At 35.3% G+C, this 15,193-nt stretch overlaps 1 protein-coding gene across 2 annotated transcripts; it reads left to right on the forward strand.

Moving 5' to 3' along the window:
• Window positions 1,796-15,184, forward strand: LOC105173734 (alpha-aminoadipic semialdehyde synthase). 2 transcript variants are annotated; one of them, XM_011095602.2, is made up of 25 exons: window positions 1,796-2,133; window positions 3,224-3,485; window positions 3,564-3,650; window positions 3,724-3,853; window positions 4,343-4,516; window positions 4,699-4,781; window positions 5,623-5,739; window positions 6,914-6,989; window positions 7,865-8,036; window positions 8,338-8,434; window positions 8,559-8,725; window positions 9,034-9,091; window positions 9,371-9,511; window positions 9,912-10,253; window positions 10,356-10,436; window positions 10,714-10,779; window positions 11,022-11,139; window positions 11,791-11,920; window positions 12,881-12,960; window positions 13,337-13,495; window positions 13,731-13,968; window positions 14,185-14,293; window positions 14,381-14,542; window positions 14,621-14,690; window positions 14,824-15,184. In XM_011095602.2, exons 2-25 carry the CDS (start codon window positions 3,237-3,239, stop codon window positions 14,874-14,876), a joined length of 3,159 nt encoding a protein of 1,052 aa, XP_011093904.1. In that variant the 5' UTR covers window positions 1,796-2,133; window positions 3,224-3,236; the 3' UTR covers window positions 14,877-15,184. The 2 variants fall into 2 exon arrangements, with proteins under 2 accessions (XP_011093904.1, XP_011093905.1); XM_011095603.2 differs by lacking the exon at window positions 1,796-2,133 and adding an exon at window positions 2,481-2,878.

Consider the following 15,193-nt stretch of genomic DNA (forward strand, 5'->3'; position numbering starts at 1 on the left):
TGCAAAATATCTAAATTATTCTTAATGAAGGGTAATTCAGTCATTACGCAACACCAGATCCACGTGCTTTTGAGAGGCGGGTCGAGTAACCCAGAACCTGGTTTTGGATTTTGTATGAAAACCCCGGCATGAGAACCGCCTGATTGAGAGTGATGGTTAACTAGATGGCGACACGTGGCCCATACAACAGTATCCACCTGGATCCTATAAATACCCAAAGACGCTATATTTTGAGGTAACTTGTTCACTTAACTTTTCGACCTACTACTTCTAATTGCACATTTTTACCTCGATCACATTAATTTACGCGTCGGAAGGTCGTTGTCGGGGGTGCATCCGATGAGCTTCACATTCTTGTTTCATTCTCAGGGACCCAATACTCGATTTTGGAGGAGTTAGCAATTGACCGAGAGGTCAATCCTTGAGGTAGCTGAATCTAGGCAAGATCAGTTATAATATCTTATGCCTCGTTTACTTTGTAAATTGAATTTAGATGGACTAAGTTATTCAAGAGGAATAGTGATTCGTACCGAATTTGGAGATAAAAACTAAGTCCCTGTAATGTAAAATGGAAAAAATGAAATTTATCCCATTAGATATGAAAAATAAGCAGAAAATCCCATGTAGAAAATAAAATAATAAATTATTTTATGTGTTTTTTAAAATAGCAAATTACCCTCATGATAGGGTATAATTTGCTATATTTTTTAAAATATAGAAGAATAATTTATTAATATTTTTTTCACAAAGCGATATTTATTTATTTATATATCATAGAGGGAACCCAATATAAGATTAACACCTTATAAGAAGTATATCGAATAATTTATTCAATATAATAATGAAAAATAAACATGATTTTAATATTCATTTCTTTAAGGAAAGGAGTGATACGTGGCCTAGAAAAAAGACCCTTTTCGAGTCTCAAGATACACGTGCATGTACTTATCTATTGGCTAAATAAGTAATTACATATATATATATGTAACTATCACAAAGATAACGACTTATGTACGTTACATCCAATTTATCAAAAAAAGACATACGTTACATTGCGTCCAACTTCCGTGATAGTTATGATGACTATCCATCCCAACATTTTCACATTGTTCTATAATTTAAGACCATTTTTGGACTTTTTTTTTTCTAAATATATTTTACCTTTTGAGGAATGAAATATATTATGTTTGAATTATTTCTTTAAAAACAAATTTCTATTTAAAATATAATATTTTAAATCCTATAATTTAATTTTCAATTCTATTTTCGGAGTCCGTGTACTAAATAGATTTGTTTGGTTATATTTTTAAGTTGTCTTTCCTTATCTCAAATAAATATATAGATATTTGTATGTTTTTTTTTAAAATATTCATGTGTTTTCGACATAAAAAAAATGAAAAATAAACAATGCCAAGATTTTATTAATTTATTAGCTGTCATGACACGCTATTTTTAAATATATATAATAAATATTTTTATATTTTAAAATATATTATAAATAAAATTAAAATATACAAAATATATTAATTGAGTAGTTAAATTAATATAAAATTAAGCAGTAGCAAAAAAATAATTAATAGGATATTTTTTAAATTATAAAAAATTAGTGCAACACCGTCAAAATTGTCTCTTCGTGTCTTGACAATTTGACATCTATGTTGTTTTTCTAATAGTATGGATTTAATAATTTATTTATTTTATGATGTTTTGAAGTTGGATTGAGACGAGATCATAAAAAAGTCCAAGAATTGAAGAAAGTGGTTGGTCTGAACTGATCCTCTTTCCTACCGTCCCACGTCATGTTTTCGTCTGAATTCTCTTACCAAATGCCGATAGTGGCAGTAATGGCCAACCCAATTCCGTGCTCCACCCAATCAACGTTTTCGCTATTACTCGCATTACGTCAATCCCATAACTGCTTGAGGATAAAACCAAGGCGTTTGGTGATTCTTTATTGATGATTGTAATAATGTACTTCGCATTTCGCTTGTAGTAACTTCATCACAAAACACTTAGCGCTACCCACTTATGGTTAAGTGATTGATACGGACACTCTACAGAGGAACAGGCTTGGAGGCTGTGATCAGAGCTCAAAAGGGGTTTCGATTTTTTCAAGAAAAGTGTAAAGAAAAGGCATGTTTCTATTCTTGCCCATTAGCCTTTTGTGTTTTTGGGTTTGTTTTTACCGTCTTTGGGAGGAACTAAATCTATGAATTGGTGGTTTGCTTATATGGGGTTACTTTTTTGGACAATCTTGGTAGTGTTTTTTTGTCTCTGTTGTTGATGATCATCAGAAGGGAGACAGAGGAAAGACCTTATGTTTGAAAAATGCTCACTTAATTTTGGATAGAGTGTGTTGGTTATTTGTAGTTTGATTTGATGCTTCTTGGTTAGTGTTTCTCTGTCCATGCATGTATAATTGATAAGTTCTTTTTATGTTAAAATTAGTACTCTGTGTCACTTTTTATATAGATGTTCTGTTCTTGCAGTTCTTGTTTTCTCCTTGTATGTGTGTGTGGTGGGGAATCTGGGATTAGGTGCTCCCACTAATGGATGAATTGTGAATGGTGTATATCGTTTATAAATGATTGTACATAGTGTTATTTTACTGCTTAATGTGTTTGGGGAACTTTGGGAACTTCTTTTGACTAGGTCTGGAAACAGTGATCATCGTGGCAGAGGGCATCGGTATGTAAAGTCATAATCGTAATATTGGGGTGGTATAAAAACTTTTCTGATACCTTTATAATTTTCATAATCTTTAGGATAGTACCAACATAAGCTTGGTCCTAAGCAAAGGTCTCAGATTCAGTTTCAAGTAGGGACGTTTGGATGAGGGGATAGCCTTGGTTTTGGCCTCCCTTGCTAGATGTCACAGGTATAGTTCAATTCACAGCAGAAATTTGGTGCTTAAGCTATAGCTTTTAGCACATTAAATGGGGTCAGTCCAACACACTTTTTATGTTAGGTGGCTCCCATCTAACCATTAACTCTGGGAACTGTTATTTTGTTCATTTCGGATTTCAAGTGAACTCAATCTCACCAAGATCAGTTGTGAAGTAAAGACTGGAAATTAATGTGGAGCGAATCTTGTTTTCTTATTTTCTTTATTAGCCTCAACGTATTTCAGAAGAGCAGGGTGTTCAAAGTAGAACTAAAAGGTGTATGTGATTTCTAGGATTCAGGACTAGCAGAAAGCTAGAAGTTAACGTGTTTACTACAGGTCAGGATACACAATGCTTGGAAATGGAGTTGTTGGAATCCTCTCTGAGTCCACAAATAAGTGGGAGAGAAGAGTTCCCCTAACCCCTGCACACTGTGCACGGTTGCTGCATGGAGGCAGTGGAAAAACTGGAGTTGCTCGCATCATAGTACAACCTTCTACTAAGCGTATTCATCATGACGCACTCTATGAGGATGTTGGCTGTGAGATATCAGAAGACTTGTCAGAATGTGGTCTCATTTTGGGTATCAAACAACCACAGGTGGTTAGATTGTTATTGCTTTTTGACTTCCTCCATGGCCATCCTATTGAACTCTTAACATAATGAATTTTTGTGCAGTTGGAGATGATACTTCCAGACAGGGCCTATGCTTTTTTCTCCCATACTCACAAGGCACAAAAAGAAAATATGCCTCTTCTTGATAAGGTGTATTTTCATGCAATACAAAAGAAAATCTTTTTGCCAGTATTGCCGTTGGCCTAATGGTTCTTTTGTTTAGGTTTTAGCCGAAAGGGCTACTTTGTTTGATTACGAGCTTATAGCTGGAGACAATGGTAAAAGATTACTGGCATTTGGAAAATTTGCTGGAAGAGCTGGAATGATTGATTTCTTGTCTGGCCTAGGACAGCGTATGCTATATATCTCATCCTAGCTGTTACCTTTCGAGTTTCAGTTTCTTGTTTGAAATTTTAACTTCCTATTTTTTAGAGAGGCAGCATATCCAATAGATGCATTTCTTCCTGTTAACATCTACTTCATATCCATCAATTCGCTAAGCCTTTGCTACTGTGTACTTTATTTAACAAGAAATGAAGGACTCCTTTGATGGAAAGGGAACCAATGCATATTTTTTATTTTGCTTTACTTAAGTGATAAACAAACCTACACCTGAATTGCTTAAGCTATCAAGTTGCTTTCGGGCATTTCTATCTGTGTCACAGCTTGAAGTTATTGCAGCGTACACCTCAAATGGGGCTGTGCTCCATGTATAAATGTAGAAGTATAAGTCATTCATATGACTATTTCAGTTACCAGACCAAGTTAAGTACCAATCATTTATACAGGAGCACGTAACAGGCAAATGGCACTGTCTGATATATTGTCATTTCTGCTTCCAGGGTTTCTTAATCTTGGATATTCAACACCCTTTCTTTCTTTGGGCGCATCATACATGTATTTTTCATTGGCTACTGCAAAGGCAGCAGTGATTTCTGTTGGGGAAGAGATAGCTACACAGGGACTCCCATCAGGAATCTGTCCCCTAGTCTTCGTTTTCACTGGTTCAGGAAATGGTATGATAAACTGCTGATGCTTTTATGCAATATTAATTTTCTTTGAACTCTGGCACAAACAAATCTGCATTACCTTTTATGCATGGTCTGTTTTCTATGCAGTTTCTCTTATTAACGATATTATGCATCAAATTATAGACTTTGAAACGTGAAATAACAAATATGTTTATTTTCTTATGCAGTTTCTCAAGGAGCACGAGAAATATTTAAGCTTCTTCCTCACACTTTTGTGGACCCAAGCGAACTTCCACGACTATTTGAGATGGTAATCTCATTAAATATTCACTCCGGAATGCTTACCTGGTCTACTCATGTAAATTGTTAACTGCTCATATACTTCTCTGGCAACCTGCTCTTTGAAGGTTATGATTTACTGATCGAGTAAAATAGACTGGCTTCAGTTCTGTTCATTAAAAAGCAAATCTTTAAAATGTTTCACCGTTCAAATTCACGTGTCCTAAACAGAAGGCCTGATACTGGGTTTTGATTCAAATACCGTCTCATCTGTTTTATTAGTACATTTTCAATATATCAACATGGGAATGACAGGCGTAAGTGGTGTACGACTGGATTCATACTATTGTGGTCAGAGATTCTTTAATTTGATACTTGTATAGATGTACAGCAAGAACTTGGATTCTCTAGCTAAAAACTTCAGATGTTAGCTGAAAATCAGATATGGGATATCCTCAGCATTTTATTGTTGCTTCCGCATCATTTAAATAATTTCTTGTATTTTCGTTCCCAGTGAAATTCATTTTCGTTTCTATTTCTTTCAACGTGTTGCCAGTTGATTGCTTTTGTTCTAATTATTTGTTTTCCATATGGCTTGCAATGGCTAAATCTCGCCAGGGCTCAGAAAAATTGTTTCCCAAATCTCTCTCAGGCACAGAAAGATATTCTATGCACAGAATCCTTCCAGCACCAGAAATTATCTTCACATTCTTATTTTGTTGCCTCGTTTTCTTATGCTTTTAAAGTGCAATCTCAGTGACTTTCTGCTTTATATTGTAATTTTAATATGTAAATGAAGTACAACTTGTGCATATGTTACCATCTTTCTGATCTTCTTCTTCTTCTTTTCGTTTCTTTGTTCATGTTTCTAGGCTAGAGATCATACTCTAGTAGGACGGACTACGAAAAGAGTCTTTCAAGTATATGGTTGTGTTGTAACCAGTGAAGACATGGTGGAACACAAAGATGCTTCAAAATGCTTTGACAAGGTGAGTCTTAAGCTGTGGGTCTCCCATTCTTGGATCTTCTCGATGATAGATGATCATCTTTTCATCAGGAGTTACACAGAGGAAACAGACACAAAAAAAGTGTAGTATGAAATTTTATGAGAACTTTTAGGAAAATATTAATTTGTCTCCGATGAAAGGCTGAAATGAGTTTAGGGAATGGTGTTTCGACGTAGCAACTGAAGGTTCACATATTCCACATATGGATCTTAATTCAATCCCAACTTTTGCTTGTTATTTAAAGATTTTATTCTTTTTTGTAAATTTCAAACTCTTAAATATTTTTAAAGCCTATAATATTTGACATCAGATATTTTTTGCTCATTGGACAGAAGGCATCCTTTTTTTCTCTGAAGAATCAAGTTAGCATCACTTATGATGCTATGCAGGCTTTGTTCCCTGGTCTTGCTTGCAATTCATATAACTGAAACAATAGAGTAAACCTGTGGTCCCATACCATTTTAATAATGCTAAAAAGCTGACAAATAATGATCTTCATGGTGTACCTGAAAGTATAATTAATAGATCTGGGGACTAGATTCATTTGCAGATCCTGGTCCACTTAAACAACAGGGGAAGTTTTGCATATTTTTCTGATCCACGTCTAAAATATTTCATCTATTTCTGTTCTTTTCTTGAACCTTAGTGCTGTTTACTTATTTTTGGCTAGATCTGTTACTAATCCACTGTTATTTCATGCATGTCCTTTTTGCTTCTGGGAAAGAGCAGGTAATCTATCGATTAAGAATAGTAACATAAATGGTAATTGAAGAAAAACCGAGAATAAGTTACAATTACAGAAATGGCAGAAATTGTGTTTGTTTTCCGTTTTAGCAATGAAACCTGTATTTATCTGTTCTGTCTTTATTGTTTCGTATAGAGCTCAGGTGTATAGACTACCCTTTTGATCTGTCGGCCTTTGAAGAGTTATTAACTGCTTATAATATGTCACTCTGTTCTTTTAACAAGTCTACTGCTCCGGTATTTGATAGCATACTGACTCTTAATTCTCGGAGACTTGTATTTGTAACCAACCTATTTAAGTTTCTCTATCATATTTCTGTATCCTTGTTCAACCTTGGTATAGCATAACCTGCCATTTTATGTTCTTAATCTTCAAAGATGCATGCTAACTTTCAACTTTTTCTTTTATCAGGCTGACTACTATGCACATCCAGAAAACTACAGACCTATTTTCCATGAAAAGATAGCCCCATTTGCGTCTGTAATTGGTCAGTATCCTTAACTCTTTTGTGCATGGATTGTCAGTTGATACCACATTTTTGTTAGTTTTTGGTAATGTTATAGCTCGAGCAACTACATTAGGTTACACAGTCTCTATCTGCTTTAAAGACTCCACTAAAAAACTTTGTTCAAGTTTTAAATTTAATCACATGCAGAGACTACTCATATGATATGAAATTCAAAGGATTGAAGTTACTGAAAAAACTTTGAGATGGATTCCTGAAAGTCTTCTTGGCTTGTTACTTACAACTTCACTCAGCTTACAAACAAATTTCTGTGGTCACAGTGACAAATCTTGCTTTTCCAGTTTGCTCTATCGTGGCGATCTCTGTTGATAAAAAAACAATAATCCTTTCTAATTACCCCATTCCATGTTTAAGTTGATCTCTTCATCTACATGTATATAAATTACATCTGAGCAGATCTCTGAACTAATGTATCTAGCTGAATTAATTGAACATGACAACTATGTTAATTATCTTAGCAATTTACTTCAATGGTTGATGCCTTAACCAGCCATGGACGCATGTTAATACATTTTCAACCGGGTTCACTTGTTTGCTGCAAATCTTTCTTATGTCGCATCTCAGCTACACCACATTTATGTAAATGTTGTCCCTTGATTGCTCATCATTTACTCCAATATCAGATCATGTTATTTCTGTCAAGGAAAAACTCCTTTCTTGGTCTTGCAGGGATTTTTCAACTACAAAATCCCGAAATCTACTTATCCACTTAATTGAATATATCACTTCTTCTTTATAGTTGCGTCTCTAATAGGCTAATCTGCATATTTTCTTCCCAATTATAATTCTGGAAAGAGTTATATGAATAATTGAGGCTATTTTATTTTCTCTGGCAGTCAATTGCATGTATTGGGAGAGAAGATTTCCTCGTCTATTGACTACCACGCAGCTGCAAGATCTGCTGCGAAAAGGATGCCCACTTGTCGGAATCTCAGATATAACTTGTGATGTCGGTGGCTCAATAGAATTTGTGAAAAGAACTACATCTATCGACTCACCTTTCATTAGGTAACTTTTCAGTAATGTCACATCTATCCATGGATTAAAGATTAAAGTGTATCTTGCATTATTTTGGTCGCTTTGAAGAAGAATTTACTATATATTAGTTCTTAAAACAAAGATACACTGGGTATGTAATTATGTATGTGTTCATTTGACATGGCTGCATGTATGAGTTTACGTTTAGTCTAGTCAATTCAGACAATATTTCTAATGGATGTTAGACTTTCTTCTGTACCAATTCAAGAATTGTCTAATTCTTTTTCTTTTCTTTTAATCATCTTGTTGATTTGGTGACAATGGCATTTAGATATGATCCTAATGATAACTCATACCATCATGACATGGTGGGTGATGGTGTTATCTGCTCAGCCATCGACATTCTACCAACGGAGTTTGCAAGAGAGGTGAAGTCATCTGTATTTTGGTCTTTCATCATTTTTACATTTATAAAATTTCTCATTGATGTCTTCAACCTTAAGCACTCTGGATTTATGTTAGTTATCTAACATTATATTTGCTAACATATAGGCTTCCCAACACTTTGGTGATATTTTATCCCAGTTTATTGGAACCTTAGCTTCTTCAAAATGTCTTGATAACTTACCTGCACACCTGAAACGAGCTTGCATCGTCCATGGTGGAGCATTGACTTCCTTATATGAATACATACCCAGAATGAGGAACTCTGATATTGAGTAAGTTGTCTACCCCATCTTCCTTAAATTTGTTATTTTGCCTCTTTACTGCTTCAGCTTTAATTGTGTCATGGACTCTTAAACCACCAAACTCATGCTTAAAAGCTTTAAATGCAATTCTTTTTTAAACTACAGAAGCATTTTAACTTTTGGGTGGGTTTTATATTTGTTATTTTGGTATTTTTGGTGTTTCTCCTTTGCAAGATTGTAAACTTGTTTGAAATTGATTTCACTGTAAGCATTATGATCTCAGATCCAACTTCTATGCCCTTTTGTTTTATTCTTCATTCCTTTTCTTTCTGTCACAGGAATTCATCACAAATTCTACAACCTCTGCAGGCTGCAAAAATGAAATACACTACATTGGTATGTTTCTCTTTGTTATTCATGTGTGATCATCAACTTTCTTAATTCAAGTTTTTTCACGGAGAGGAGGAACAGGATTAACCTTTTACAGGAAAGGGAAACTTGATCCGTGATTAAGATGATGCTTGTCTAACTTCCTGTGAACACCAAAATTTTAGAACTTTTCTTGAAATGATTGAATTGTAACAGAAGTTGCAAATTCTTCATTTTGCATGTAAACTTTTGTCTTTATTGTAATATACTCACGATTAATATCACTTTTCTTATGTGATCCTGTAGATTTCTTTGAGTGGCCATTTGTTCGACCAATTCCTAATAAATGAGGCTTTGGATATCATTGAAGCAGCTGGTGGCTCCTTCCATTTGGTGAAATGTCAAGTCGGTCAAAGCACAGATGCCTTGTCTTACTCAGAACTTGAAGTAAGTGAGATACAATGTGGAGATAATGGAATTATTAAGTGAACTTCTCACATCAAAGGATTCACAAACAGATCCATTTTTCTCTCCCAGTTGTTCATTCTCTTCATCTGTCTTATAAAGTGAAAGGACCATAGGAAAGAGTAAAACAGTAAATGAAAGCCCTTGAAGTAACCCCAAAATTGACTTACTACCTAGAACTCCAAAGTAATTCTGCAATGCTAGCGACCGTGATTCTTTGTTTTCATTGCATGTGTGCCTAACCGACCATATCAGGTCTTGCATCCAGGTTAGATGAGTTTCCTCGTGTTATCTGGTAAATTGTTTTCATTTTCCATCCAGATGCTGCAGCCTAGGTTTTTCTTTTTCTTCTTTACTTATGGTTACTTGCTGTTCTTTACAGATCGGTGCAGATGATAAAGCAATCCTAGATAAAATTATTGATTCTTTGACTGCACTTGCTAATCCAAGTGAGGGTCATGTAGACAGTACAGACAATATAATATCTCTTAAGGTTGGGAGATTAAAAGGGACAGACACTGAAAAGGAAAATGAGATAAAAAGTGAAGCTGTCGTCCTGATTTTGGGTGCTGGGCGGGTTTGTCGTCCAGCTGTAGAATTTCTAACATCAATTGGTCGAGGCTCATCAAGAAAATGGTTAAAGTCATACATGACAGATGAATCAAGAGAGATTACTTCAATTCGTGTTATTGTCGCTTCTCTTTTCTTGAAAGATGCTGTGGAGGTTAGTCTAAATGACATTCACTCTGCCAATTGATTCTGTCCATCTGCTCAAAGATTATCAGGGAAAAAATAAATGGAAATCTAATTTTATAATATGGAGCAGATTACTGAAGGAATTCCAAATGCAACTGCGATTCAACTCGACATTACAAAGAAGGAAAATCTCTACCATTACACATCACAGGTAATTCTATGCACCAACCGTTGCAATTCAGGCAGTAGTTTATCTAAAGATTGTCTAAATACCCAAACTATGTACCAAGTGGTTCTAAGCATCCACAGAACTTTTAACTTCAAGATGTCATGTTACTACTACGATATTCATTTTTTATCCATCCTAAATATATTAAAGCTTGACATATTTATGGGAAACACAACTAATATGGTGTCAAATTCATTATCATAATTTTTGTTTCTTAAATTGGAAAGATAATTGACAAACTTCCTGTCTGTTTTTGCAGGTTGATGTAGTCATCAGTCTACTGCCTCCTAGTTGCCATAGTATCATAGCAAGTGCATGTATTCAGGTGGAGATTCTTATTTCATAGACCTAACCAATTTACTTATGTCGCCGGGGATAACCTAGCAATATAGTACATGACCAATGATGCCATGTCATATGCATCTAAGTCATAAATAATCAAACTATGACCGTGCTTATCCAGTAGATGATGCATGACAACTTCAACATATGATTATGTTGCTTTCAAATTTCATCAACCATCCCTTTTCCAGTTCAAAACAATTTATATCATGCATCCTAATGCAGTTTAGGAAACATCTTGTCACGGCTAGCTATGTGGATGATTCCATGTCCAACCTGGATGAATTAGCAAAAGATTCTGGTATAACAATTCTATGTGAGATGGGATTGGACCCTGGAATAGGTAAGTTTTGACACTTAGATGCATTGATGTTCCTGGAGCAACTACTGCATACTGTTTGAAACATGTTCATGAGTTGCATCTTTCCAACGTAGTTTTATTTCTGAGATGCTTCTTAAACCAACTCTAGTGGCATGAAAAAAGAACTTGATTGCATCCTGGTCACTCTTTACTTTGACTTCCATAGATTTTGAATTATAAGCTGTTTGATTAAAATACACACCATTAAGAAGATAGCCATCTTGGAGTTTTATATCTGAAGCCCTCGCGTTTATAAATGAGAGCTTTCCAATTAGAGTCCGTGTTGCATGCTACAGAGATGGAAAGGAATTGCTTCATAATGAAAGGTTTCATGTTGCTTCATTGTTCTACAGACAGGTTGCATTTACATATTTCATGCCCATGAGAAGGGTTTACAGGGACCAACAAGAAAATGTCAAATTTGATCCCACATAAATGTCAGAAATGCTAAAAGGATCTTTCTGCAGAAGAGAAAACAAAGAAAGCATCACCATTGTATAAGAATACTGGCTGTACTTTTTGTTCTTGAGCCTGTTATCTTCAGACCACATGTTTAGAGATTACCTCATATTTGTGCATAAATGTACCCTGACAAATTAAGATACAGTAATTAACTGAAATGATCTTATTCAGACCACATGATGGCAATGAAGATGATCAATCAAGCCCATGCACGAGGCGGAAAGATCAAGTCTTTCACTTCTTACTGTGGTGGTCTTCCTTCCCCAGATGCTGCAAACAACCCATTAGCTTACAAGTTTAGGTATTATTTTACATTGCCTTCAATTCTTTCTGAATTTGCTATGGTCTTATTCCATGCATGAATATTCCTTATGTTGTCCTTGTTAATTCTGAAAATGATGCCTTTGTGATACTCCTGCGTTTTGCATGGAAATTTACTAGAACAATTGAGTTAATAAAGAATATCATGAATGAAAGAGATGTTTCATCTAATGAATCTCAATTGAATGGAGTTAACTGGCAAAACATAGCTTTTGAATCTCTTTTCAATAATCAATTGACCGTAAAGGATTGTGAAAGAAGTTAATGAAAGGAAAGAATTCTTGTAAAGATTATTAATTCAGTATGGAAATTTCTTCCTGAGATTCTTGTGTCATTATTTTAGTAAGAAGTGGACTAGTTCTTTGATAAAGTATGTGGAATAACAATTATTACGAGTTGAACTATCTTTAGATGCAAAATAATGGGTTCCTTACTCTCTTGTATTTGGACTTAATATGACTAGGTGTTACTCATTCGGTGCGTAAAATTAAATAAGCTCGATTCATCAGTTAAATGAAGAAAAAACCATAAAATATTAAAGAAATTATTAAAGTGACAATGAGGTGGAAATCTTTAATTGTAAAGTATCTCATTAAGTTGTGTAGTAATATATTTAGTTTGTCCTTCAGTGCTGACAGCCATGTAGCAAACAAGTTCTTCCAAATCGTTTTTTCCATTTCCAGGAAGGGAATCAATTATGTTATACTTTTCTTTATCTAATAAGTGGAAAATAAGGTTCTTCTTTGCAATACTCTTACTTTTCTTACCAACTTATATATTGTATGGATGTTCGTTCCTTGTCTCATATTCCGATTGTACATACTTATGTGGCAATTTTACACCAGTGTCATGCTCTTGCAATTATATTTAGGTGATGGTGTTCAATTCTTCTCCAAGTATTCTGCAGTATAACTTTTGTAGTTTCATTGTACTATTTCAGCTGGAGTCCAGCAGGGGCTATTCGCGCAGGAAGGAATCCAGCCACATACAAATATAATGGAGAGATTGTGCATGTCGATGGTGAGTTTGTGAGAAGCACGATACCACTCTGTCCTTACTAAGTAAAAAATAATACCAATCTATGATCCCCAGTACAATATACTATTCCCAAGTACATTGATTTTCATCTGTTACATGTATGTTCCTTTAGTTGTTTATTGAAAACTTAGCTACATAAAATCTTTGTAATTCCATGCTGAGTAACTCAACTTTTCAACGTAGCAACACTCACCATAGCTTTTACATGTTCTGTATAAGTTTGGTTAGAGTTATTTTCGGTCACACTTGTTGGTAGTTGTCCCAGGATTCTTTCCTCATTAATTATCTCTAACCAGAAAACTCTTCTTGTCCATATTTATATTTGCATATTTTTGGTAATAGTTATGCATAAATGCAGGGGACAAGCTTTATGATTCTGCTTCAAGGTTGCGGATGCCATATTTTCCAGCCTTCGCATTGGAGTGTCTTCCCAATCGGAACTCATTAGTTTATGGAGAACTTTATGGAATTGAAAATGAAGCATCAACAATCTTTCGTGGAACCCTCAGATACGAAGGTAATATTCTTTGTCTCTCTATATATCATATGTTCAGAAAATATTATATTTGGAACATATTTTGGGAACTTACAATAACCCCAAGACCGGAAATGTACCTTTGAAAATTCAAGTCGAACCTGCATATTCACGCTACTGCTTGAAAGCCAGAATTGGGAGAAGAAACGTCGGACACTAAGTTTCCCTCCCTTGTTAAGTTTACTTTATTTTAAGTTTGGATCAATATCTTTTGCAGGCTTCGGAGAAATAATGGGAACACTAGCGAGAATTGGTTTCTTCAGTACTGAAGTGAACCCCATGTTCCAAAATGAGACAAGGCCAACATATAAAACCTTTTTACTAGCACTTCTCGGTTGTCATACTAAAGACTCGGCAGAATCAATTGTGGGTGAGAAAACAATTGCTGATCAGATAATTGCACTTGGTCTCTGCACAAAGAGAGAAACAGCCATAAAGGCTGCCAAAACTATAATGTAAGTACAAATGATATCATGAAGGAAGCCATCAATAGTCAAAATATTGCAGAATGGGCTCTATAGTGATATCTGTCCTTTATTTTTACCATTTCATACAAGTTGCAGCTATCAATTGTTATGAATAACTAGACGGATCATGCCCCTCAGGGAATTTCGATAAATCATATTTAAGATTTTGTGAAGGATGTTTCTTACATGCGCTTATCTGTGTAGGTTTTTGGGGTTCCACGAGAAGTCAGAAATACCAGCATCCTGCCAATGTGCATTTGATGTTACCTGCCTCCGCATGGAAGAAAGGTTGGCGTATTCTGGGAAAGAACAGGTTTACTTCTCAAATTTGGTTTGGCAAACAGATCTATAAAAATCAATTGTTCACTTAAGATAACAACTGATGTTTTTTCGTGGCTAGGACATGGTGTTTTTGCACCATGAAATGGAAGTGGAATTCCCAAATGGCCAACCTACCGAAAACCACAGAGCAACACTACTAGAATTCGGCAGGACTCATGGAGAGAGATCCTACACAGCAATGGCTTTAACAGTTGGGATACCTGCAGCCATTGGAGCTCTGGTACGTTCTTCCTGTTTCAGGCACGAAGCTAGAAGTTACTTTGGTAAGAAATTCACTGATGATACTTGATTTTCTCAGCTCTTGCTCGGGAAAAACATAACAACAAAGGGTGTATTAAGGCCTATGCATCCAGAAATTTTTGTGCCAAGTAAGTTAATGGTCGACCCTTTCCCTGTGAACTATATAGTTGTCGCTGAAAATCACGTACAGGGTAATTAGGAGATGGTTTAGCATCCTCTCTTTCCATGCATTTATTTCCTTTCTGTGTGCATCTTTTGCAGCCTTGGATATTCTAGAGGCCTACGGTTTCAAGCTGGTGGAGAAGGCAGATTAACTCACAAATCCAGCACCTATGTTCCTACTTATCTAGCAAAATACCTTGCTTGTGAATAAACCGGCTTATGCAAGACTAGATTCCAACTGCCTGAGTTACAAATGAAGCAGTGGGGAATTTGCATTGTCTATATTTGTATAGAACTGCTCCAGTAAGTTTGTACATCGTTCCTTAAAGTAAGAAAATGCTGATGTTACTCGCATCTTATTCAAAAATTGAGAAACTAAAGTTGTATGTGTTTGGTCGACAGAAAATCCTCTGAACATGGTTCCGGCCTTAATATATGAAACATCCTGCTTCATGTACTAGCCCCAGTT

Source organism: Sesamum indicum, linkage group LG11, assembly GCF_000512975.1.
Source record: "Sesamum indicum cultivar Zhongzhi No. 13 linkage group LG11, S_indicum_v1.0, whole genome shotgun sequence".
NCBI lineage: Eukaryota > Viridiplantae > Streptophyta > Magnoliopsida > Lamiales > Pedaliaceae > Sesamum > Sesamum indicum.

What these genes read in the sequence shown, in the direction of transcription:
- LOC105173734 (XM_011095602.2), top strand. Translation starts at nt 3,237, where the DNA reads ATGCTTGGAAATGGAGTTGTTGGAATCCTCTCTGAGTCCACAAATAAG. An exon ending in GGGATTGGACCCTGGAATAG is followed by an intron (nt 11,140 to 11,790) that starts GTAAGTTTTGAC and finishes GATCTTATTCAG; the next exon opens with ACCACATGATGGCAATGAAG. An exon ending in CCATTAGCTTACAAGTTTAG is followed by an intron (nt 11,921 to 12,880) that starts GTATTATTTTAC and finishes GTACTATTTCAG; the next exon opens with CTGGAGTCCAGCAGGGGCTA.